We start from the raw sequence: 24,356 nt of genomic DNA, 5'->3' as shown, positions 1-24,356 counted from the left end.
TTAAACAATCTCTTATTACTGTTTGCATGCATTTTAAATGGTGTCAGCTTGACCAGGTGTGTGCTTCTTCTGTGTTCACTGTTAGCTGGTATTTTGATGTAAAGCATCTTTGTTAGAAGGCATGCTAGAAAAGGGAGTGAAATGTTCCATTGACTTCCAAGACAAGTGTAGTATTTTTGCCTTTTGCTGAAGGTACAGGCTAATGAATACGTGAACCAGTGAGCAAGTTAGACTTTGCCTACTAATTTGCAGGCATTTACATTTAATGGGAATATTGAATATTTACAGATTCTTGTGTATGTGACCTAAAGAGCAGAGCCATGATAGGACAGAAAAAAATGGGAAAATGTTGTAAAAGCCATTTCTCCCTTCAATGTGCAGGCATGGCCACACATGAGTAGCATTCATGGTTATAGAGGAGTAAGATCAATGTCAGAGAGTTGTTCAGCAAAACAACTTTGCTTTGCTCTTTGGTGTTTTTGTAAAAACTGGTAGAAGAAGCAGTGTGTACCATGTGGTAATCTATCCATGGGCAACCACAGACAAGACCAGCAGAAGTGACAACTTCTTTCTACTCATTAAAACCCAGAGGGGCATCCAGACACTCACTTGAGATGCATGGTTTTATGAGTGGGCTTTTGCTTAGTCCTACAGCTGCTGAAGTGATATATTCATTTGTAGTTGGAAATTGCTTGTTTTGCCCATGTAGTTTTACTACAGCTGTTTTAAGTGTTAATTGTATATGAGATTTCATCTCTCTGCAGCCTTGCTTCTCTCTCCTCCTGCTTGCAAATGGCTGTATGTATGTATTAGAATAAGTTAGTGGAAGGTGGTGTCTGTTTTCCTCATGTTATTCCCGTGACTACTGCCAACAGGAATCAATTTGTATACCTTGAAAGTGTAGATGAAACCAATTGCTTTCTCGTTGCAGCTGCTGCTTTCAACACTTCCCATTAAAATGTTTTGTGCCCATTTTCTAACAACAAAGAAGTCATACTGCTGTCAATTGGATGCCATTGGATAGCATCACTACCACTAGGAGAAATACTTCCTTCAGAATTTCAAATTTAAAAAGCAGATAAGCCAGTAATTTACCCTCACACAGTGGGGGATCTACCCAGGCTTGGAGGCAGAGGTGAGCACCTTCCAACTTTGACCTCTCACTTCTCACCTTATCCCGTTCCTAAACACCCGTAGCAATAAACCAGAGTGATGTCTGGCTGGAGACGTATTGCCATGTGCAGGTCACCCTGCAGCACTCCTTCAGGCAGCACCACACATGCTGGACACAGGGAGCTGGGCCGGGTTGTGCTCTGGTTGAGGCACTGGTCAGTGAATGGGACAACTTTCCTGGCAGTTAGCTAAATGCTGTCCAGGAGCAGTGGGTATTATCACTCCTTCTGTCAGGAATACCCTGGTGCTAAGCTAATCTCTTGAACCAAAGTTTTGACTGTGGTTTTATTTTTGAGATCCCAGCTTGATACAACTAGAGTAAATTGACAGAGCCACTGCCTTGGTGGAAGTGCCATGAAGCTGAAAAAGTAAGCGTGAAGTGTGAAAAAACAAGCAACACTCCTTGAGGCTGACTGTTGGGTGGCTGAGGACTCGAAAGCAATATCTTCTGATAATTTAGAGCTGTCTTTGTTGTGGGCCTCACTTTTCTTTAGTTAAATGGATTGCTACCTCATGAGGATGTCTAGTAAATTGAATGTGTAATCTTCTAGATTAAAATACCATCAAGGTGGACGCTGTAGAAGAGCCCATTGATGAGATTAATGATACCATTGTCAGTTCAAGGTTCAGGGAGTGTGCAGCAGATGACACATGAGGACAAACAACGAATAATATGGAAAAAACAGGAATAGGTAGTGCCGTTCGGGGAGGTGGTTCATTGTGCCCTCTTCATGAGGGTCGGTCTAGGGGAGAAGTGCCCTTAAAGATGGTATCAAAATGCAGATATACAAAGGGTGCTAATTAACGCTGAGTATGTCACCATAATTTTGGAATATCCTAACTTCTGATCCCTCGATCCATCAACTTGAAGACTCAGTATTTCAGTTTCTTCTGTATGTCTTTGGTAGTAGTGGGCATGCAGAAACCAGGTCTCCAGGGCTGTCCTAGAAAAATATTTTTAATTGCAGATTAATATATGTAATTCAGAGGATTGTAAACACTTGGCTCCTTCTGCAATTTTAGTAATTGCTCTTTAAGGTAGTTCTGCCTTATTGGTGCAGTGTAGCTTCTATTGAAGTGAATTGGTAATGCCTGCAGTAATTCTGGACTGGACAAGTTAGCAGTTCTACTAAATGTCTGTGCAAACGATGCTTGGTAATTTAACTAATGTTATGATATTCAGAGCTTCACTTTTCATAATTTAGATTTAAATTGCCCTGTGAAATCACAGCGCTTAGATTTGTCACCTTAATAATATATTATTTCACCTTTTGTGGAAAGGTGTTGTCTTTTAGATATGCAATGGCAGTAGCTCTATGTGCTTTATTTCATCTTGGAAATGTAAGACTGCATACCATTCTGTGGAAAGAAAATCCATCTCTGGCCTTTGAAGGCAACTGGAAAAGCCAGCAAGCATAGAGCATGCGGCCTGGTGAAGAGAAGGGGAGTGTTGTTGCTATGTGTCAATAAAATGCCAGCACCAGTGTGTGTAAGTGTAACAGAAATAACTGCTTTCATATTTTATTCAAAAAAACTTCACTAAGGCTAGAATTTCCTCAGTGTTTCCTATGTAAATATGGGATTGTCTTGTAAGTATGGGCTGTGTTATATAAATGTTTGAACTTCTTGAATGAGTGTCACTTGCCCAACCATCTGCCTTGCCAGCAGGTGCAATGTTGATCAAATGAGAGAGAGATCCTTATCCAGGGGCTGCTCCAGGGCTGCTGAAGTCAGAACAGCCCTTTGCTTTCATTCACTTTGGGCTGGGAGTGCTCAGGCTGCCTGTTCTGGGCTGCACCTCCCCGCCTTTGGAGCTGAATGAAATATTTCTGTCCTTGAAGGGAGAGAGATTAAAAGTCTAATTTAAGCACTTTTTATAAGAATACAGAAGTGCCTGATATCAGTCATTTAAGTATCCAGGCTCAGCGCTGCCAGCTGGTAGAGTGAGTTGGTTGTCCCCTCTGCTCCGTGCCGTGTGGCCTCACCTCCAGCACTGCAGTTTGGGTGCCACGTTACAAAAAGGACATAACACTATTAGAGAGCATCCAAAGGAAAACTACAAAGATGGGGAAGGGTCTGGCAGGCAAGGGCTGTGAGGAGCAGCTGAGGCTCTGGGATTTTTCAGCCCAGAGCAGAGGAGCTGAGGCGATGCCTGATGGCAGCTGCGGCTCCTCACAGGGAGCAGAGAGCAGCGCTGAGCTCTGCTCTGTGTGACAGCAACAGGGCCCAAGGGAACGGCATGGGGCTGTCAGGGGAGGGTTGGGGGATGAGGGAAAGGCTCTGGCCCAGGAGGCGGTGAGTATGGCACAGGCTGCCCAGAGGGCACGGCCCCAGTGCAGGAGCTCAGGGAGCATTGGGACAGTGCTCTCAGCCACTGGGTTTGCATTTGGGTGATGCTGTGTGGAGCCCGGGGATGGGACCAGTGATCCTTGTGAATCCCTTCCAACTTGGGATATTCTGTGATAAGAAAGTTGGGAGCTGCTGGGCGCATTCAAGTTTCTAAGACTCTCATGCTCCTAAACATCAGTGTTTTCATGGCACTGTTGAGTCTTGCAGGGCATAAGCTGGTTTAGGTGCAAGCACCATTGCTCAGGCTGAAGCATTTGAAAACCAGCTCTAAGTAAAACCTGGGCTAGCTTCGGGGATGTGTAATCTGAAAATCCTTATCTGCAATGAAGGTCTTTTATTATTCTTTAAACTATTTACCTTTTCTCCTACGGCGGGAGGGAGCTGCAGGGCCAGCTCCTGGCGTAGGTACCAGAGGATAACCACCTTACTGCCATTCATCGTAACCTTTTCAAAGGACAGGGAAGGCTTTGATTCGCATGCTTGGCTTCACAGACTATTACTCGTGTTTTGTTGAAGCTTTGCTTTCTGAAAGGTAAAAAGAAATAAGGAATGCTTCTCCTCAAGCAAGACACTTTTAAAATTACCATCAAAACCAAAATCTTCAAAATCATAACAAAATCTGATGAAACTTACCCTTTCTCTGTAGAGTTTTTTACACCTTAACCTCAGAGTTCTTAAGAAGCAGAGTATAGAGCAACTTATAAGTGGTAAACTTGATTCTTTCCTGTGTTGCCTTGCAGGTTAATGAGGAGCTAAATACAACAGGACTGAGCTGCTGTTGCTGTAGCATTTAACTGTCAGCTATTACATTAGAGTTTATTGTGGAGTTGTTGCAGATTGTTAAAATCTTCAGTAGGCTCTAAGCTGTATCAGGCCCTCAGCAAGTCATTCTGTTAAGGAACTGAACTAACAATAGCCTGTTTTCTCCGGTTGCCTGAAGGGTGGGTTTGGTTCAACTTGGCTGGCAAGCACCTCAACTTGGAAATAAGCGTGCATGAATAAATATTCCTCTGCTTCTGTCATGATGAGTTATGGACACATTACAAAAATAATTATCTCCATAAATCAGTCTGATAGTTAGCTTTGGTTTAGTTACTAATTCACTGCTCCTGCTAATCTTTCTTTGGTTTGGTCAGATACTTATGCATAAGAATAAATCATGGTTATGTGACGTTTAATTTTTTTGTTGGTAGGAAGGGAAGAAAAGTGAGTCTAAAAGTAAAATTGACAGCTTCCATGAATGAATCAGCAGTACAGTGGTGGCCCTGAAGTGAAGCATTGGCATTAGCAGTTCAACCCTGCCGTGTAACAGTCAGAAACTTTACGTCATTTATTTAAAATAGTGGGCGTAGTTAGTTCTTGAGTGCCTGGTTAATTAAGTAGGATTGATTTGTGAAGCTGGGTATACTGAAAAGTGAAAACCAGCAGAAACAGAGAAGCCTAATATGCCAGAAGCTAAGCCATAGGGAGTGTGACACAGTGTGGTATTACACGTATATGTTGTACGCAGACTCACAAGCAAATACAAGGTATGTGCAAATCTTTTTAAGCACAGAGAATCAAGCCAGTTAGAAAAAAACCGTTGTACTACTGAAGTGCTAGAAGGAATACGTTACCAATTCATATTGCAACACAGCCAGGAGGACTGGGAGCCTGCATAATAAACCAAGCACTTCTGAGATAGTGCCGGCACACTAGCTGCATGTTCTACAACAGCATTTTTTAGCCATGTTCAACAGTGTGCTTGCTATCGCTCCTCCATTTGTTGAATTCAGGATGACCTTTGCATGAATAAAGTCAAATAGGATTAAGGCAGGAATTTTCAACAATGGGAAAGAGCAACAGATGTAGCCGACTTTGAACGTGGGAGGATTGTTGATGCACGGTTGCCTAAAGGGAGTGTCTGTGGTGGCAAAAAATGGGAGAAAAAACCAATTCCTTAAAAAAAATTAACTGAATAAAAGAAAAGAAGATAAATACAAAACTATCGGAAGGAACTGAGTGATCGGGGTTTGACTGAAGTCATGCTTTTAGATATTTTTGTACTCCTTCAGAAGAACTGTATTCTCTGTGACTGTCACTGTGTGAGCCATCTAAGGGTTTTGTGTGTAACATATTTTTTGATCCATGTTTTTTCTGGGTTATTTTGATCTACGTGGATGGAATATGGAGAGAAGAAGATGTTGTTTCTCTGGAGACATAGTCATTTGAATACAAAACCCAAATCCAGATTATTTTTTTATTTGATTTATCCTATGCAGAAGCATATAGATCGATCTCAAAATGCATCCAGTGCGAGCACTCTGTGTGGAGGCTGTTAGAGAAAGAAAAGGTTATAACATAATTAAAGCAAGAAGTCTTTCTGCTACATCTTAGACAGTTCTGTATTTTGTGTGCCTATTAGATAAACTAAGTTTGTTGCTGTGTCAAAAAATAGGACATACGTGTTTTTTCTTGGTAGATTTAGTGAAATGTTCTTGTACTTTTATAGAAGAATTTGGCTCACTTTTTAAAAATGCAACTGATTATTTGGAACTCACTTTGTTTCATTGTTGACAAGAGCTATTTTGCAGTTTAGTAGATAGTGTTAATCCCTAAATGATGCTTCATAGCCTGTAGTAATGAATAATGCACAGATTTTAAATATAGTTCATATATAATTCAGACAAATCAGCTTTGAAAAGCATGCATGGGAAAAGCTTTTAAACTGTGAATGGAATCATGTGCTCTAGCTCAGCAAAGTGGCCTTTAAGGAGCTCAATGGAAACTAAAGTAATTAAGAAAATCCTGTTGTAAATGTTACAAAAAATACTGTTTCCCTTAATATATTAGAAAAACAACTGTGATGTTTAAGAGCTTGATGAAAACACTCACTGATTAGATACATACATTACTGCTTGTAGAAAAATCATTTGGATTAGGAGGATGTAGAGTGGTGAAGCACCTTCTAACACAGCTTATTCTCCTCCACTGATACTCCTTTAGAGCAGAACCATGTGCTGCCCGCTAGCTGATAGCATGGCACTGTGAACTCAGTAATCATGACACACATCTTGTCCCCAATGAAGGAGTCTTCCAGCAGATACTAAAAAAGTCGGAGTGAAAAAACCTGCTGTTGAATATCTTGAAGATCCGAGTGTCAGAGATTTCATCGGTAGTTTTTGTTGCCTCGGTGAAGATGCTGTTATGCTTAATTTTAGGACCAGGAACGACTTGATATGCATGCCTAACATCTTCAGCACCGAGAGCTGTTTGAATCAAGTGGATTTGTGCCCACAGTAGCTGTAGAAAGTGTCTTCTTTTCTCCTGTGAGCTCACCATTGAGACAAACACTGTCCTCTGCGTGAAGCTCACATGTAACTGCTGACCCTGACTGTTCATGCACAGTTGTGTGAAAGGCTCTCACATTCATAAGAGCAGAAAGATAGAAATACATTCTAAATGAACAGGTTGGCGGTGACTGTTGGACACCTGACTTCTGCACATGTTCATGAGACTCAATGCAGAGTCCACTGAAGGCACTGAGAAATGGAGGACCTTTAGCTGGTTCTGAATCAAGTTCCTGGGCAGTGAGATCTTCCCACCTGAGTTCCCATGCGTATGAACTGGGGTAAGGTAGGTAGAGCAGTTTCTAGTTCCTTAATTGTCTTTTCCATCTTTAAAGGGTGATCGAAGCACAAGTCAGAGTACAGGCTCTTTATCTTTGGTAGGCTGAGCAAAACTTCTGTTCTCCACTTCATCATCAACAGCACCTCTGAGACAACAAGGATGTCTCAGTGCTCTTCTTCACATCTTTTTGTGGTCTTTTACAAGGATGATGTTTCCTGGCTGATTTCAGTGCAAGTAGAATTGAAACCCAACTTAGCCACTCATGCATTGAAAGCGTCCTAAAATACTGCACTATCTGAAATATTTGGAAATAAAAATATCCTCGTATTTCTTCATATTTTTTTTCAGTTACCTATGTTATGCTTTGTGTTTCTAAAGTTTTATGAAAATTAATTTTATTTACAAGACAGAATGTGTTTTTCTTGTTTCAAATGATCTTAATCGTTTTCGCACATGAAGACACACACCTCGAGTATGTGCACCTATATTTTCTTAGCATAAACATTCGGTTGGTGTCAGTATATTGTTAGTGTAAGAAGTTATTATAAAGTAAGAAGTTATAAAGTTATTTATACCTTTGCTATCTGTGTGCAAACTCTGTAAAAATCCAGATAGAAATTTGATACAGCTGCATTAGCAGATCACAGTTGAAGAGTTTTGTCCAAGAATCTGCTTAACTACTGCACCATGTTAAATAACTGGGTGACCTCTTGTCATAAAGCTGCTTTATTGTTTCTATTGTGCTTTTATTTTTATCTCCTTGGACATATTGTTGATCTATTTACAAATAGTTTTTGTTGACTACAAACAATCTTTTTTCTTTTTTTTTTTACAAGTATTTGGAGAGTCTGAAGACCCATTCAACAAAGGGAACTCGTAATATGTACAGGACATGAAATGATTTGCATCACCGCACCTTAATCCTTTTAGAAAGGATGTTTCCTGATTTTTGTTTTTGGAGGAGCCAAGTTCTGTGACCAGTCCCCAGACAAATGCAATGTTTTGCTCCGTTTCAAAGGCGCTGTGTGTTTTTTGGTGTGCAGATAACATGTGACTTACTCTTCCTCACCACTTTTCTCACTTTTGCTGTGTTTGAGACACAGTTTTACCAATATTTTGTGCCCAGTACAGTGGAAGAGTGGGAAAAAATGCACACCTTTGGACATCTATGTTTGAATGGATGTTAGCAGTTTTACCTCCTCTTGTCTCTTTGGCTTTTGTAGACAGTATGGGTTCTGTGCTGAGTGCAGTCAGGTGCTGAGAGTCCTGGTGAAAAATGCTTGGAAATGGTTTGTGTGGTTTGTAAAATAAGTTAGCTTCCAAGTTTTCTTACTGTATTGAAAGAGGGAAGATACTTTCGTATTTACTGAGTCAAAGTGGGGTAAGAGGAAGATCAAATCCTCTGTGATTTCAGTTCCTGTTTTGTCCTCTTTAATGAGAGGATTCCTCAGAAACAAGGAACTGTTCAGTGAGATCAGCTCTGACTCTTAGAACAACCCCTGTTTGTTTGGATTAGGCTCCAGCAGCACGTCCCCTCTGGCCTCCCCTTGTAGGTATGTTGGTTGCAGCCACTTCTCTTACACGGTCTGGGGCACTGGAGCGCTCCAGAGTGCGTGGGCAGGGTCAGCATCCCCTCTGGCAGCATGCAGCATCCCTGCCAGCTGCAGAAGGGGCCCTGGGGACTGCTCCTCCCCAGCCTGCCTCCTCCTGGGAGCCCACTGCCCTCCCCTTCTGCCCTGCAGACAAGCAGGAGGCAGTGTAAGGCTTCACATGCAGCCGAGCTGGGAAACAGGAGCAGCTCACAGTGCCAGATTGTAAAGAATCATTGCAAAAGGACTTTGCAAAAGTATTTATATATACTAGGAGACTTTGTGGCTGTAACATGTTGAGAAACTGAGTTAAGACTGAAAGTAACACATGTGTGATGCATTTATCGACTTGTTGTTCTCTCGCTAGTGCTTCTGTTTGAGCTGTCCATGAGTTTTATTGCAGCTGCTGACAAAACTGCTCTTTGAACTGCTCCCCCGAGGAGCTCTCAAGGTGAGGTGGGTATGATTCAAGTGATGTCCATCTGCTTGTTCCCTACTCTTGTCTTGGGTCATGTTCCTGCTACCTAGCAATCTCCAGAGCCCACACTTTAAGATGAAGAATCCTACAGGTACCTTTAAATATTATTTCAAAGTACGTCTAAGTTGTAAGTGATACTCAGTATTAGAACAAATGCTGTAGTATCTGCTGGAGCCTTATTTAGAGCTGTAGCAACAAAGTGAAAGATGTGCTGACTTCTGTGGCTTCCCAGAAGCTCTCCCCAGAAGCTAGCACTCACTGCTAGCTCACCGTGTCACCAAAGCTTACATATGCCTCTGCTTTCCTTTATTCTCCCCATTTCAACGATTGTCATAATCATTTCATCTCTTGTTATGCAATTAGAATGTTGCTACACATTTATTAGCAAACTTACTGTCAGACTAGTAGTAATGCTCTAATTTACACTTCCCAAAGCATGGAAATTCCCCTGTAAGGCTCCCTTCTTTGCTCTCCTCCACTTATCCCGAGGTGCTCATGCAGTGAAAAGTATTGCAGGAGGCTGAGATGTGTGAATGATAAGTGCTGTGCACGTTGCAACACCTGGACGTGATCAGACTTGCTAAGGATGATGTACAGCCTGAGTTTTCTGCATTTGTGCTGGCATTTGACCAAAGCCTTTTTCTCCTCGGGGTTGTCTGATGGATCTCAGTGCATCCCCCAGCCCAAGGTAGAGCTGTCAATGCCTTCCCCAAAGCCCCTCTGGTAGCACTAGTGCTCCTGGTTGGAAAGCTGTGATCTTCTTCATCCGGGTGTTTCTTAGTCCTGTCTGCCGATGAGTGTTTGGGATCATTAACAGCTCACACCAGAAGCATGTTAAGCATTGCATCATCCAGGGACCAATTTGAGAGCCTTTCTTTCACGAGTGCTTAATTTTATTTAACCTAACCACAGAAATTGAGTCCAAAGGACACTTAAAATGTAACGCTTCCTTCCTTTCATACGCTGTCAGTTCAAAGGCATAACATCTCTTAAAAATCTTAATCCAATGGATATTAATGTATTAGGGATCCAGTGATGTCGTCTGTCTTGTCACCACGGAGTTGATGATAGTTAAATGGATTCGTGATTTGAATAGTGTTGAAAGATTGGTGAATCATGAATCCAGCCCTGGCGCTGCCCTGGTCCTTGCTGTAGAAGTGCCCTCTTGAGTTGTCTGTTGAGGGGCTGGCAGCTCTGTACAGCACTCTCTGTGTGGCACTTGTTATGTACATGTAATAGTCTGTAAAAGCCCTTTCAGGTCCCTTCTGTTGCTGTATCCTAACTGTACTTTTTCTCTCTCACTCAATCAGAATGCCTTCTCTGTTCATGATCTGCAGAATGTGTTGTTTGAAGTCAAAATAAGCTTTCACCACAGCTTGTGTCAAAACACTTAGTAATGTTAGCTTTAGCATGCAATATTTTGGTCAGAATGATTATTTTCTGATTGATCTGACAATACAGTTTTTATTTGGGGGACTTGAAACAGGACAAAAAAATAGCAGCTGAATAAATTCTGTGCTCCCAAGTTTTAGACAGATTTTTAAAATGATGAAGTGCTGTACTGTATTATGAAAAAAACCACATCTATCTCTGCAGACGATGTATGAGCACATATTTCATTCAGAATTTTACGAGTTAGGTGCTGGGGATCGTTGAGGAGTTTTACATGTGCCAAAACAAAGCGCAGAAGTGACTGCTGTGTATTGCTGTAACACCCCCAGAGCATGGCTAACGCCCAATTACTGCGTGCTTAGACTTGGATGGTAATTACAATTGAGCTGTAAAATATTTTGACAGTTTCCAACTGTTGTGTGGTTATTAGCCAGACATCATATGGGACTGAAGCGCAGGGATTTGATTTGTTTTCTGTAAAGATCTGCTTAAATACAGACTTTCAAAATAAACACGTCGCATAAAGCGTTAATCAAAAGCAGCATTTAATTATTAGCAGCTTTTGTTGACTTCTGCAGGAGAGAATTCCTGTTTTCTGAAGATTTTGATTTCTTAAATGAGACTTGCCATACCTTTATGCTTCAGCTTTTCATTTACAAGCTTTTACTTGTTGAGTGCTAAAAGCATAACCACACCAAATTTAATTTGTAGCATGAAAATGATGTGTGTATTTTTCAAGAGGATAGATTTGCCAGTGTTCGAGCTAGAAAAGCTCATGTTAATTATGTATTATAAATCAAAAAGGATATTTTCTTTTAGTATGCATTTTTCCTTTTAGCTGCACAAGTCCCAGCAATTAGCAAATTTGGAGAGTGTAAGAATTCCTGGAAAAATACAGGTTAAGCCAAGTGGCACTTGAATCGCTGCTACTTTTACATGTATTTTTATTTTGAAATGAAACTAATAAAGCAAACAAATTCAAAGTGCATGCAAATGAAGCTCCAAATTGTGCCAATCTCGTTATGTTCATTAAGCTATTGAATCCTTGAGTAGTGGCTGTTATTCCACGGAGGCTATTCACAGAATAAGGTGCTATTCAGTGAGGTAAAGATAGCTATCTGCCTTCACGCTGCTTCAGTAATGCTTGTTCCTTTGGGCAACTAAAACAAGAATATTCACATATTCACATCTGCCATTCCTTCGTTTTTCATCCATTTTTTAATAATTTGTTTGTTTGTTTCATATGGTTTTTATGAAAGCTATGAAGGAAGCACTCTGCTTGTGGTGCAGAAGAATTTTTCAGGTGCTATCATCTTGATTTCTCTGCAAAAAAAGAAGAAAGGAAAAAGAAAAGCTGAATTGCCAGGCTGTGTCATCTCTGCTGTGACTGAAAGCCAGACCCGACTGGTTCTCTTTCCAATGGATTTATTCTTTGCCTAAATTCCTTATTTCACCAAACTGTAATCAGTGAGGCGGTAGCTTACTGACTGCTGTCCTGGGTTTGACCTGAGCTGTAATCCTCCAGATGAAATAGTCTTTCTAATGCACGCTAGGTTTTAAAGTGTTTTTGTGACTCACCGTGAGAATGTTATGAATGGGAGAGAGCCTTCTGCCTCGAAGAGGAGAAGTCAGAGTTGTGCTTCTCCAGCAGCCTGGCTCTTGGGCAGCTGGAAGGGAACCCAAAGCCGTCCTCTGCACAAGGGCTCATTGGGAGCAGAGGCTCTAGAGGCTGTTGAACTGTGTGTGTTCAAGACCCTCTAGCTGAAATGCACTGAAGGTAGGACTGAAAGGCATCTTAGGGTTCCTCTGTCCTTTTGCTTGGACAACAGCAAGCTCAGCTTTACGAAAGGAAAGATTTGTTCAGCTTGTTAGCAGCCCTCCATATAATGCATCCATATAATGCATCCATAGCTATAGTGTTCTACAGATTGCTCCTCCTGACATCTGACCTGTTGCAGTGAGAGCTTGTCAATGCCTTTTGGGTAAACACTGACACGGGGGGCAAAGGGCTTGCTTGCTTCTCCAGACTCTTACATGCTTGGAGACTTACTACGTTCCTCTCCTGTATCATTTTTTCCTTTAGAATAAATGAAATAAATTTGCTCCAGCTTTCTTCAAAGGCTTTTTTTTTTTCCCCCTGATCTTTCTTTGGGCTCAAAGAAATTTATCTTCCTATACTGTGTCACTGAGAACTTAACATAAAATTTCAGCTGCGGCTTTATTGATGCTGAAGTGGAGTGGGAGAGGCAGTACATGTCTTGCAAGCTTTATTCCTGTCTGTACATCTCAGCATGATGTTTGTCTTTTTCACAACAACCTGATGTTGTTGACTTATGTTCAGCTTGAATACACTGTTTCCCCCACATCCTTTTGTGAAGAGCTGTTACCTAACCAGTTCTTCCTCCTTGTGCATTTATGTAAATGATTGCTCCTTCCTATGTTGTACTTGTGCCTATTGAATTTCATCTCGTTTTCTTCAGACCTTTTCTCCTTTGTATATGCTTGGAATTCTTTTAGTGTGTTTGAAGTCCATCCCAGCTTCATGCCTAGTTTGTCATCCATCTTTTTAGTTCAGACTTTTAACGCTGAGTCCAAGAAATGTGCTTTGCAGAATCCCTTTTAATGCATAATTCCAAAAACCATTTCAAACTTGACTCAAATATAGTTTTCCAGTCTGTTTTGCTCCTGTGCTGTGCAAGTCTTGTTAAGGCTGCTATGAGAACATCTGGAGTGACGGTAAGAAAAGCTTACCTACAACCAGAGTGCTGTCCCTGCTGCTGCTCCCCTCCTCACTGCTACAGAAGGAAATCAGGCTGGTTGTCACCATTGGTTGATGACAAATTGATGTTCATTCTTCATCTTCTTTTTAACTTTCACATGCTAGCACACAACTGTTTGTTCCTCTTTTTTTTCATTAGCTTGTTTGCACTCTTCAAAATCTTTTTATTTTAACGCTTTGGAAAGACTGGAGGGGAACATCATATTTTCCTACTCATCTGGTTTCTCACCCATCTTCTTCAGGTTTTCAGATTGCTGATTGATTTCAGATGCCAGTTCAGATCTTCCAGTACCTTACGATTATATTAAACATGCCCAGCCGATCTGAAGGCTTCTGCCTTATCTAAATTGTTTTCACACCTGGCTGAAACCTGACCTTTTAGTGGCTATTAGCAGTGCTAGTCTCCAACTTGCAACTGATTTGTAGAATAAAGGCTGATGAAGAAAATAGGAAGGCACTGTGCATTTCAGATGGCTCTGTATCATCTCTGTGTAGCTCCTTCTTACCATTGAGTGGTGAAGCAACATTTTAATTAACATCTTGTTATTGTTTGTAGAGTAGAACGTTAGCAGAGTGGGCTGCTAATACAGGAGTTTAGCAAGGTTAAAACTGATTTGTTACTATTAGGCTCCCATTCATTTATAGCTGTCCTGAGGAGCTAATAGTCGTGTTCATGTTTGGTCTAAGCTCATAGACACCAGCATCTCATGCAAATTGATACAAGGTGCTCATTTTATTCCCACCCTCAGTTAAGAAGCATAGCCCAGACTTTGGAGGCACAGCAGGTGTCAGTACCATCAAAGCCAAACTTAGAAATACAGAGTGCTCCAAGTCCCTCTGCACACAGGTTGTTCTCCTTTCTTAGCACAATGCCTGTGCAATTCTGGCCTGTGTTGTGCTCTCCAACAGTGGAAACAAAGATTTCTCATAGGCAGAGACTAATGCTGCCAGAAATCTACCTATGGCTCTGCGTTAATACAGACGGTGCAGTAGGTTTACAAAATAGGTATCTGTAATTTTCTGTGGAGCAATGTCGCTGTGATGATACAACACCAGAAGGTTGCCTGAAAAAACAACGTCTTGAAATGTTTTGAAGAGCGGGAGAATGACTTGCTCTTGTTTAATGGTTCCTGTTAAAAGAAAAACACAGCAGAAATTACTGCAAAAGCAGCAAGAGTTCAGTGTTTTTAGGAAGAATTGGCAGTGACTATCATTTTTAGCTTGCCTTGTGCTTTCTTTTAGAAGAAATTCTTGTGACCTTTTCTGACAAGCTCTAACACTTCCATTGTTCGCTGCAGGCCTTTGAAATGTGGCAGAGATAGCCCTGGGCCCAGGGAGGTGCGTTTTGCTAGTTCAGTTCCCATTTAACAAAGTTAAAAGCTTTGAAAATTGCTATTTCTCATCTGTGGTTTGAGTTGCTTAATTCTGGCAAGCTGCCCAAACCCCTGAACCTTCCCATCGTGGCCGAGTGCCAGGGATTGTGAACCGGCAGCATCCTGGTGGCTCCACTGGCTCTCTCAGCGCACGCTGCAGGGGAGCAGAGCACTGGGGAAAGGGAGGTGGGCACAGGGAGGCTGCCCATCTCCCAGGGGCAGAAAAATGAGGCCCTTTCCCTGCACGTAAGCTCTTAGCACTGTTACATTGCACACGAGTGCAGCTGAGAAAGCTCGGCATTTGCTTCTGCTTAGTGCTATGGATTAAATACCTTTTCCCACTTTTGTTTTAACTGAAAATACTTTGTTCAGGACAAATATTATGCAGCCTTGGGGAAGAGAAAGCTGCCGAGCCTCAACTCATCCTTTTAGAAGATTTGAAGCTGAGGAGGAACTCTCTTGGGCTGTGCTGACCGTCAGGTGAAATGACTTGCACACCGGTAACCAAGCCCATTATGTTGTCTCAGATTAGTTTCTCCTTTACCAGCTCATTAACTTAATCTTCTCCTTGCCCATAACGAATAAATTTTGGGGTTCTCAACCCGGTGAGTGAGCTACCTTCCCTTCCCATGTGGTGTTGCTGCTGTCTGTAAGGAGCATCTGAAACAGCAGCTGGTCATCGATTGGTCTTCAGCTTTGGATAAATTGTCTGTTTTGTTCGTAATGAATTCCCACCAGCAGGCTGTGTGTGCTGTTGCCCAAGTGAGGAAATTGTCCAGTTGTTGGTGTGCTGTGGCTTGTGGTTCTGAAGGTTTATAGTTCAGTTCCTGAACACTTGCTTTTCTTTCATCCTTTTAATCACCAGCAATAAAAACTGAACCAAAACAAAACCCTAATGTTAAAGATTACGCTAAGAAAATTCATTGCTAGGCAAAGTAGAAGCTGAAAGAGGGTTACCAGATAATTAGAAAAATTACAAAATACGTAGCAGGTATGAATTGCCAGATTGAAGGTAATCATTGCAGTGAAGGTAATTATTGCAGTGTCTCCTATTTTTGTGTGCTCCATGACTATGGTTTGTACACAGGAACAGATTTCAACTGTATGGCTGCTTTTCACGACTTTCAACTGGCCCACCTCCACGGTCAGTGCCTGGACCAAAATGTCCAGACCAGAAGAGGCAGCTGTCAGTGGGGCTGCCACATAGTTCTCTGTGCAAATTGGAAGGGGTCTGAAGAAGGACAGCTGCTTCATTGTGCAGGTGTTGCTTGGCTGGGGTGCTATGGATGTGTACACCAGGTTCTTGCTTGGTAGCATCTTTCAGTTGTTATGATAGCTGATTCACTTTACTGGCTCAGGCAAGTGATTTAATTCAGGCTGCTTCCATATTTGTAAAATACCAATTGTGAGCCTCTGTTATGTCAATAAATTCATTTACTCATTGTGCAGCGCTGTAATACTGTATGATGGCTATCCTGCTGGAGATCACAGGGAAGCTGGAATTGTGTTTTTGATACAGGATTTGTATCATACTTCTTAAATGAAGCTTAGTGCCATGCACTGTAAGCGAACAACGATACAAACTAATGAGCAACAACTTTTGACCTTGAGCAATGGTGGGTAGGGATCATGTGAGAAGAAATGACAGTGATGATTAGAATCAAAAATGCCATCATGATGTTTGTTTGTGGGGTTGGACGAGTAAAAAGTTATGTTGATCAAACTAACCCAAGCATGAGGGACAGGCTGGGACCAGAAGTGATGGCATGTTGAAGGATAGACATTATTTGTATGATTCAGCCATGAACAGCGTAAACTGTGCTGGTTTGGAAGGGAGAATGACAAACTGTAGGGAACTGGAGCTGTAGAGGAGAGCGAATGCAGCAGTGGCGGCTCAGGCTGCTGTGCTTTGTGATGACGTGCAGTGCCTTCACTGGTTCTCCTGTGGGGTAAACACAGTGTAATTCAGCTTTTGGCTGAATCGTCCTCCTCCAGCTAAAAATATTGCTGTCTACAGAGCTATAGTTGTTCCATATCCTGGCATTTTAGGTAACATGCACTTTTTGCTGCATTCCTCTTCTTGTCCCAAGTTGAATTTGGAAAAGCTCTTTCCAGCCTCACAGCCACCAAAATATGTAAGAGACAGCTGAAACCCTTAGGGTGAACTAGTTCCACCTTCCAGGTAAACAGCAGGCTTAAGGCTTGTCCCAAGGATTTAACCTTCCTTCCTACCTGGCAAAACTTGCAAAAGGTTTTAAAAGCTTTTAAGATGAAAGTTTATATTTTGTTGTATATCCGCAATAGCTTTGGGCACAATCAGAAGAATGAGGAAGGCATAGCTTTGGGTGAGGACTGATGGATAGCAGAACTAAGATTTCTTTCTGGGAAACGTGAATGCACCGTCCTCACCAGAGGAAAAGAGCAGTGCTGCTTGAATTCTGGTGTGTCCTCATAATGTTATGGTGAATTGCCACTTAAAAAGCAAGTAGCTAGACAAAGAGTAACTAAATGAAGAACGCTTCAGGAGAGCTGGGTCATGAGGATTCTTTTCCATCTTTGGAATGAAACAAAAAGCAATTTTATTCTGTCTGTGCAGACTGCCACCTTCTATTTCTGTCCTGTTATGGGGTAAAAACTGGCTTTTGACTTAAGCCTGGGCTGTTCCGCAGAGCGGTATAAACAATACTGAGAGCGCACTGGGTTTGCACAGACTTTTCCAATAGCATGAATTCTATTAAATGAGCCATGTCCAGTTTTAGAATACTCCTGGGCTTGGCAATTCCTGTGGGTAGAGCTCCATGTTGTCTGAAAACTAAAATTCTAAATTATCACCCTGCTGATGATGATGATACGTGATGAATGATCTGCTTGACTGACACGTACTGGATCGACTTTGGTCTGTGACATTTTTCAGACGGTGTTTCAGTTCAGCTGAGTTTCTGAACCTCTTTCTGCATCTGGCTGTTTGTCCCGCCTATCTGTGGATTCCGTTCATTTACCTTATCTTGCATTTTAATGGTTTCACAACATTCTGTGAGCTGGTTGGCACCGCAGCTTTGATAGGGATGAGGGAAAATCCCTTTTGCTTTCCTCAGTCAAATAAGTCAGGGACTGTTGCCTGCACTTGCTCCTCGAAGAACACAACTTGTTTGCTGGCTGTTTGCAGGTCTTCCTCGCGCTGACTTTTAGCCCTATCTCAATATTGGCCTCCCTCCTCCAGCAGGTAATTACTTTTCCTCTGTAGGGAGCAGTGTACATTAATACAAAATGCAAACCACACGAGCCTTCCACCCAGATTCCCACAGCTCCTACATCCTTTTCCCTTGCTCCTCTCCATGGCTGCTCTTGGCCCTTTCCCTTGCAGTGCTGGCTCTGTGGCCATACATTCTTGTCACCAGTTCCCACTGTAGGTTTCTTGTAACCAGCAATGCATCTGATGCTGCAACAAAACAGTTATTTAAATAGTTGGAAATGTCGAAATGCAGCCTAATATCTAAAGCTGTGGATCCTCTTGTTTATGGTCTGGTGGGATAGTCTCCCAAGGGCAAAAACGCATATGATATGCAACATATTAATTAAGCTACCAGAACATGTAAAAGGAGAACAAATATAGAGACATCAGGGCTTCTGTTTACAATGAAACTTGAGGGGGTGAAGCTGGGGCCGGCTGCGCAGGCAGATCCACCCACACGGGGCTGCAGTCTGCTCTGCACCCGCCATGCCATTAACCCCCAGCTGGAGGGTGACTGCTGCTCAGGAGGGATCTGGGCCTCTCCCATGGGTGCTCCTGCTTTGTTAGTGGTGTCTCCAAACGAGTTCTCAGGGGCTTTGGGTTTGAACTTAAAAAACCAAGCTGGGACTGCTGGAAGTTCAGAACAGTGGCGTAGTCAGCACTTGAAAGAACTGTGCAAGGAAACGCGGTCTGAGTTGTTAGTTCGTTTGATCGGTTCCTGCCATTCTGAAAGACAAGGACTAGAAATGGGTGTTTGGTGGTGTTTGTATTTGTTCTGAACTTCAAACTAATCTGTACTACCTGCAGGTATTGAAAGACAATATTTTCCACCATGATTTCACCAAAAGGTGAAACCCTAAAACTAAATTTTCTTAACCCTTCTAAAGCAGTCTCAGATGCTCGTGTGGTTTTGCCATTGTTCACCCATGTGTCTTGGGCTGAAAGCTTTTATCATAGATTAAATAACAAAAGCTTTCACTCAGGTGCTGAATGAGAGCATACTATTATCATAATATTAACTTCACCTTTATCTGAAGAACTCGCAGTGCTAAATCTGGAGAGAAAGCAGGATATAATTTCTGCTTTATCAGCTAGAGAAGGGAAAACTAAATTGCATTGTGCACACGCTGAATCTCGCACCTTCTGAATAAAGCACTTTTAGAAAATCTAAAGTCAATGGAAGCACAACTTTGGGGAAAAAAGAAAAAGGTTCAACTTCAAATTTTCAAGGGATTGTAGTCTGGATTTAATAAATAGATAATTTTTAAATAAATTGTTAAATTCAGCAGAATGTATTGATTTAACAGCTTCCTATGTCCTTTTGTAAAACCTGGTTTTCAGTTTTAGATGTGTAATTAAGGCGTTTGAATGGTGAGGGTGCCTAAGGCCATTGCAGAGTTAACTAAAAAGCCTTCAGATGGAGACGTGAACAGTTTGTGTTTCTGTGGAGAGCTTCAGCAACAAGTATGAGGACTTTATAGCTGACCATGGACTTTACAGCAGTGCCGTGTGCTTTGAGAGGAGTAGCTCCTCACTTACAAAGTGATGTTCTCCCAGATGTATTATTCCCACGTGTATAATTTCAATACCAAATCTGTTTCAAGTAACGCATTACCTTAGATTTAGGAGCGATGACTTTTCTTTTTTTGCTCAAGTTTGGAAGAAGACCCTCATTCTGCGTCGCTGAATCTGAATCTGGAGTAACTGTCTGGAGGGTCCTAAGTGTATTTGTTACTCTGGTTTAAGTCTGAGGCATGGAGAAGGTTTATCAGGGATTGCTGCTGCTTATTTTTTCCTAGGTTGTGTATCCCCATTAAGATGTTAATTCAGTGTAACAAGAGATGTTTGTCTCGTCATGGCATTTGTGCACGCTGGTTTGAATCACTGACAGGACTGACAAAGCACTTTCTGACTGAGCTGTACTCAGACGTGTGTTCTGGTATTTAAAATCACAGTAAAGCACACATTTTGCTCTTTCTGAAGGAGCTGGCAGTGCGTCTATCTGATGGTGGAGTAGCAGTGTTTATAAAACAACTTTCCAGGGCTGACTGTCAAAGAAAATGAAAAATGGCTTTCCTGATTCTGTAAATTCTCTTCCCCAGAAGCAGTGAAACCATAAATCAGTGTTCCTGGCAGCTAATTGCTGAGCACTGACATGCTTCAGTCAAGTGGGGGCATCATTGGTCTTTCACAACTAGGCAATATGGCCAGAATTGCTCTATTTTATAAAATATCGCTCTATTTTAACCCTAATTTGGGGACTCTCTAGCTATAAGGTATGCAAGTTTGTGCTTTTAATTGTATTCTTTTGGAAAAATAAGGGGGTCAGATTTTCCTCTCTGATTCAGACTTTGGATTTGTCAGGCAAATAATTCTGTTCATTTACATCTCAGAAGTTTTGCAAGTGATGGTATTTTTGTAGTGAAACGAGGACATGTTTCTTGAAAGCACCGGCTGCAATTACTGAATTACTGCTGAATTCTGTGGTGAATGCTAAAGCCTTGCAATAAAATTGTTTTTATATTCTATTCCATTGTATTTCTTCAAAATACTTTTCGGGGGGAACTATTAACCTATTAGCTGATGGTCCTTTTAAAAACCACCTCTGATACGATGCAGTCAGGGCTTCCAACCCACACATCTGTGAGGCGAAGCTGCATGGTGGTGCCTGGGAGTGGTGGCTGCAGCCCCGGGGCTGTAAATCCTTGGTTGGAGCCCCACAGCCTAGCAGGATGTGGCAGATTGGACCCTGTGTCCCCACAGCTCAGGATCCCATCACGATCCATGTGTCAGTGTCTTTCGGAGCCGAGGGCAGTGGTGCAGGATAACAACTTTCAGTTTGTGTGTTTTGCAAGTTGCAGTTACTGTAAACTGACAGCTGTGTGGGACATCACCTCACGTCAAAGTTAGGCCAATTAATGTTAATTCTCATCTTCCATTAAATTAAATTCTTTTCTCTTTTTTCTTCTTTTTATTTTTTTTCCAGCCGAGCCCAATACCAAGTCCCGTCCTGGGGAGGAAGCCAAATGCGAGTCAGTCCCTGCTCGTGTGGTGCAAAGAAGTTACAAAAAACTACAGGGGAGTGAAAATCACCAACTTTACAACATCGTGGAGAAACGGGCTCTCCTTCTGTGCAATACTGCATCACTTTAGACCAGATCTCATGTAAGTTGTATGCTTTCTGCCTGCATAAGCTAACTCTCACAGAAATATACAACATAGAACTTTGCACAAAAAGCAAATCTCCGTTCATTTCAGGTGCAGATCTGTTTTGCCCTTTCCTTTTTAAAAGAGAAATCGTCCTTTCTAAGAAGGCAGGTTGAGGAAAGCTCCAACTTGCCGACCTCTCTGCTCTCCCCTGTTGCCCAAACAACTGTTTCTCCCCTCGACGTGATTTGTTTTTTCTTCTCCCTAATCTTACACAAAGAACTGACTTCAAGATGATTATGAAAATTGTGCTAGTGTTGAAATGAGATGAGAGAAATGAGCCTGTAGCTCTTTGTACTCTGACAAGGAGAGATTACCTCCTGGTAAATTTGGTTGTCAAGGCCAGCCTTCAGCCCCTGCCTTAACTTCTTTTTGAGATGGAAAGCTCCAGGCAATGAAACATGTCATCGGGGCTTGTTTGTTTATTTATTTATTTATCCCTTTAATTTTCCACGCTATTAGTTTTGTTGATTGAATTGCTGTGAAATTGCTAGTTACTGTATGATATTATTGCATGTCAAATTTTTTAGATTCGGTTTGTTTTCAAAACTGCTGCTTTTATCAAATACTGTACATACCCACTGTGCCATTTTCCCCCTCAGTGACTACAAGTCCCTGAATCCTCAAGATATTAAAGAGAACAACAAAAAGGTAAGAACTGCCAGGAAGAAAAAAAAAAAAAAAAAGCAGACGTAGCTTCAATTTTGGCTTCGCTGCAGGTTTTTATTAATTTTGGAAAAGTGAGGTTGTTTTGTAAGGTCAGAACTGCAGCTCACAGAAGGTATTCAGCCTCCTGTGGCTCAAATCGGATGCATTATTGACTCCAGTTTGCCATGGTCTTTAACATTCACCACAAGTGCAAGGCTGGCATTAGGCTTTAATATTTCTACGGCCTACATTAACTGCAAAAACATGTTGTGAGCATTTCTCCTATTTTTTTCAATCCCACACATAATTAAAAAAGAAAAAAAAGGAAATGGAACTGTTTCCAGATTGTGCTATGTGAGACTCCTAGTTCTTTGAATAGGGCTCCATGTATCAGTCACAGGCAGTGTTGCTGTTGTGGTGAACTTTGCATTTTTAAAGCTGGAATTTTACACCTATCTTGAAACTGTACAGCTGAGAGAGGTGACAGATGCAGAACCTGTGCTTTTCTGCAGCAGGGAAAGTTTAGGTGGAGAAGTGCTGGGACAACACTTGGCAAACAAACCCAGCTGTTTGCAGCATTGTGCACCATATACCTCCATGGTGCAGAGATGGGAAATATTTATCTGGAAGAAGCGGCAACTTATTTGGGGAACCACCAGGAGGCCTTTATTTCCACTCCTAGTTTTAGATACGTTGCAAACTTTGGGATTTTCACATGCCTGAGTTTGGCCCTAAGGACATGGAGAAATGATAATTTTCACGTGAGTCACTGATAATAAAATGGTTCCTGAAGATTGCCTGATAATTGTTTTTAAGTGCTTTTCTTCTCTGTGCTGTGACTTCTGCCCTGCTTTAAACATGCTGGCTTACGCAGGGAGGAAGGTTTGATAGATTTTGAGTAAATTAATGCAGTTCGATGCTCTATAGAAAGTATAACTGAAGAATTTTAGATTGTAGATATGTGGAATTTCTGGAAGTGCTTTGCTGAAGTTCATTTGTGTTTAGGGTAATTATGTTTTACTGTATCTGAACGCTTACCCATTATCCAGAAAGTTACATGTTAAAACAGTGGTTAAGTGTTACAGATAATGAAATATCCCCGAACTGCTCTTATCTAATGAGTGATTTGCCCGATGATATCCTCTCCATAATAACAGGGGGTCTTGTGATGACCTGAGTGGATTACCCGGGACATCACAGCGTTGTCTGCGACCGTGTGGTTTTGTACTTCAAGTTTTGTTGGTTGTACGGGCTAATTAAGCTGGATTATAACAAAAGGAAAGAGTAGATTGTTAATTAAAAACGTTAGCAGTGCGATCAGTCATCTTTTCTTTATGAAACTGTGATGGCGAATGGGGAACTTTGTAGCCCGTCTCTCTAGCAGGATCTCGTTCCAGTCCTGAAGGAGCTGTGATTGTTGTTATTGTGCAGTTTTTCCTTTCATCACTCCGCAGCCCTCTGCCTGACAGCTACATTGAGTATCTCGGTTGCTTCCTGCAGATTTATTTCCTGGTCTCACACAGTTCTGCCCGATAACCCCACGTGCCCTCGGTGGGAGTGAACGCAGCGCTGCCAACAATGGCTGCCTGTAAATTCCATGCAGATATGGAGCACGTGTGACAGCGATTCCTCCTCACCAATTAAAATAACATCTGTGGGTGAATAGGACAGTTTTCTTTGTCTGAAGCATCTCCTTTTTTCCCCTCCCAGGAAAGGAGCTAAGAGGTGGCTGTGACTATAAATTAAATGTTAATCTTAAGAGTGTAGGTTGCAAAAGTGTGTGACCTGTTTTTTTTTTGTTTTTTTTTTTGTTTTTTTTTAAAAAGAGAGAGAGAGGAAATCTTAAGAAAGAACTTATGTAGTGTAATTGCTGTGCATAATAACATGTTGTTTCCAAAAAGTCCATCACTGGGGTTTCTTTATAACGCACACAAGTCATTTGCCAAAGTGGTGCTGCCAGCAATGCTGAATCAAAAAGGGCATTTACCTGTGACATCTGATCCGGGCTGCATGTCAGTGCGTTATGTAATTGGGAAGTGGCTGGAACTGCCTGGGTGCTCCCGCTGATGGATCGCGACTGACGGCTGTCAGTCTGTGTGCAGGAAATTAAAAAACACTTCATCAAGAAGCACTAAAGAGGGTCAGTGTCCTGACTATTCCAGTATGTATAACTATCTAAAAAAAAAAAAGCCAACGCATTTTTGGTGCATTGTGCTCATTGCAATTTCTGATTTCAGGAACAGAAGAGAAACCAGGGCTACCTATGAGAAAATTAAATTGCTGTACAGTGAGTGATAGGTTCTCAGCTGGTTGTGGTGCTACTTAAATCTCTTATGTGCCTAACTATACCCATAGAACCTTCCCAATTACATTATCCAACTTTTAAATTTTATTTTATTTGACTATTTCCATTTGATCCTTAGTAAATCACAGTGAATAGATCATCACACTTATGACACACTGGTAGTGTGGTCCCTTCTCAAGGGCAGGAATGTTTCACGTTGCTCATAACGTGTTGTGCACTTGG

The 24,356-nt window shown here is 41.7% G+C and overlaps 1 protein-coding gene across 1 annotated transcript in view; it reads left to right on the top strand.

Moving 5' to 3' along the window:
• EHBP1 (EH domain binding protein 1) overlaps positions 1–24,356 on the top strand; it is a gene marked incomplete at both ends in the record, with an annotated part of 202,604 nt that overhangs the window by 111,964 nt on the left and 66,284 nt on the right. The window contains 2 exons of the mRNA XM_079532785.1: positions 20,961–21,139; positions 21,784–21,832. Coding sequence (XP_079388911.1) covers positions 20,961–21,139; positions 21,784–21,832 — 228 coding nt within the window. The remainder of the gene's footprint in view (positions 1–20,960; positions 21,140–21,783; positions 21,833–24,356) is intronic.

The sequence above is a fragment of the Tetrao urogallus genome (assembly GCF_951394365.1).
Source record: "Tetrao urogallus genome assembly, chromosome: 2".
Classification (NCBI taxonomy): domain Eukaryota; kingdom Metazoa; phylum Chordata; class Aves; order Galliformes; family Phasianidae; genus Tetrao; species Tetrao urogallus.
The sequence above is the reverse complement of the archived record's forward strand: the minus strand, read 5'-3'. Positions and strand labels throughout refer to the sequence as shown.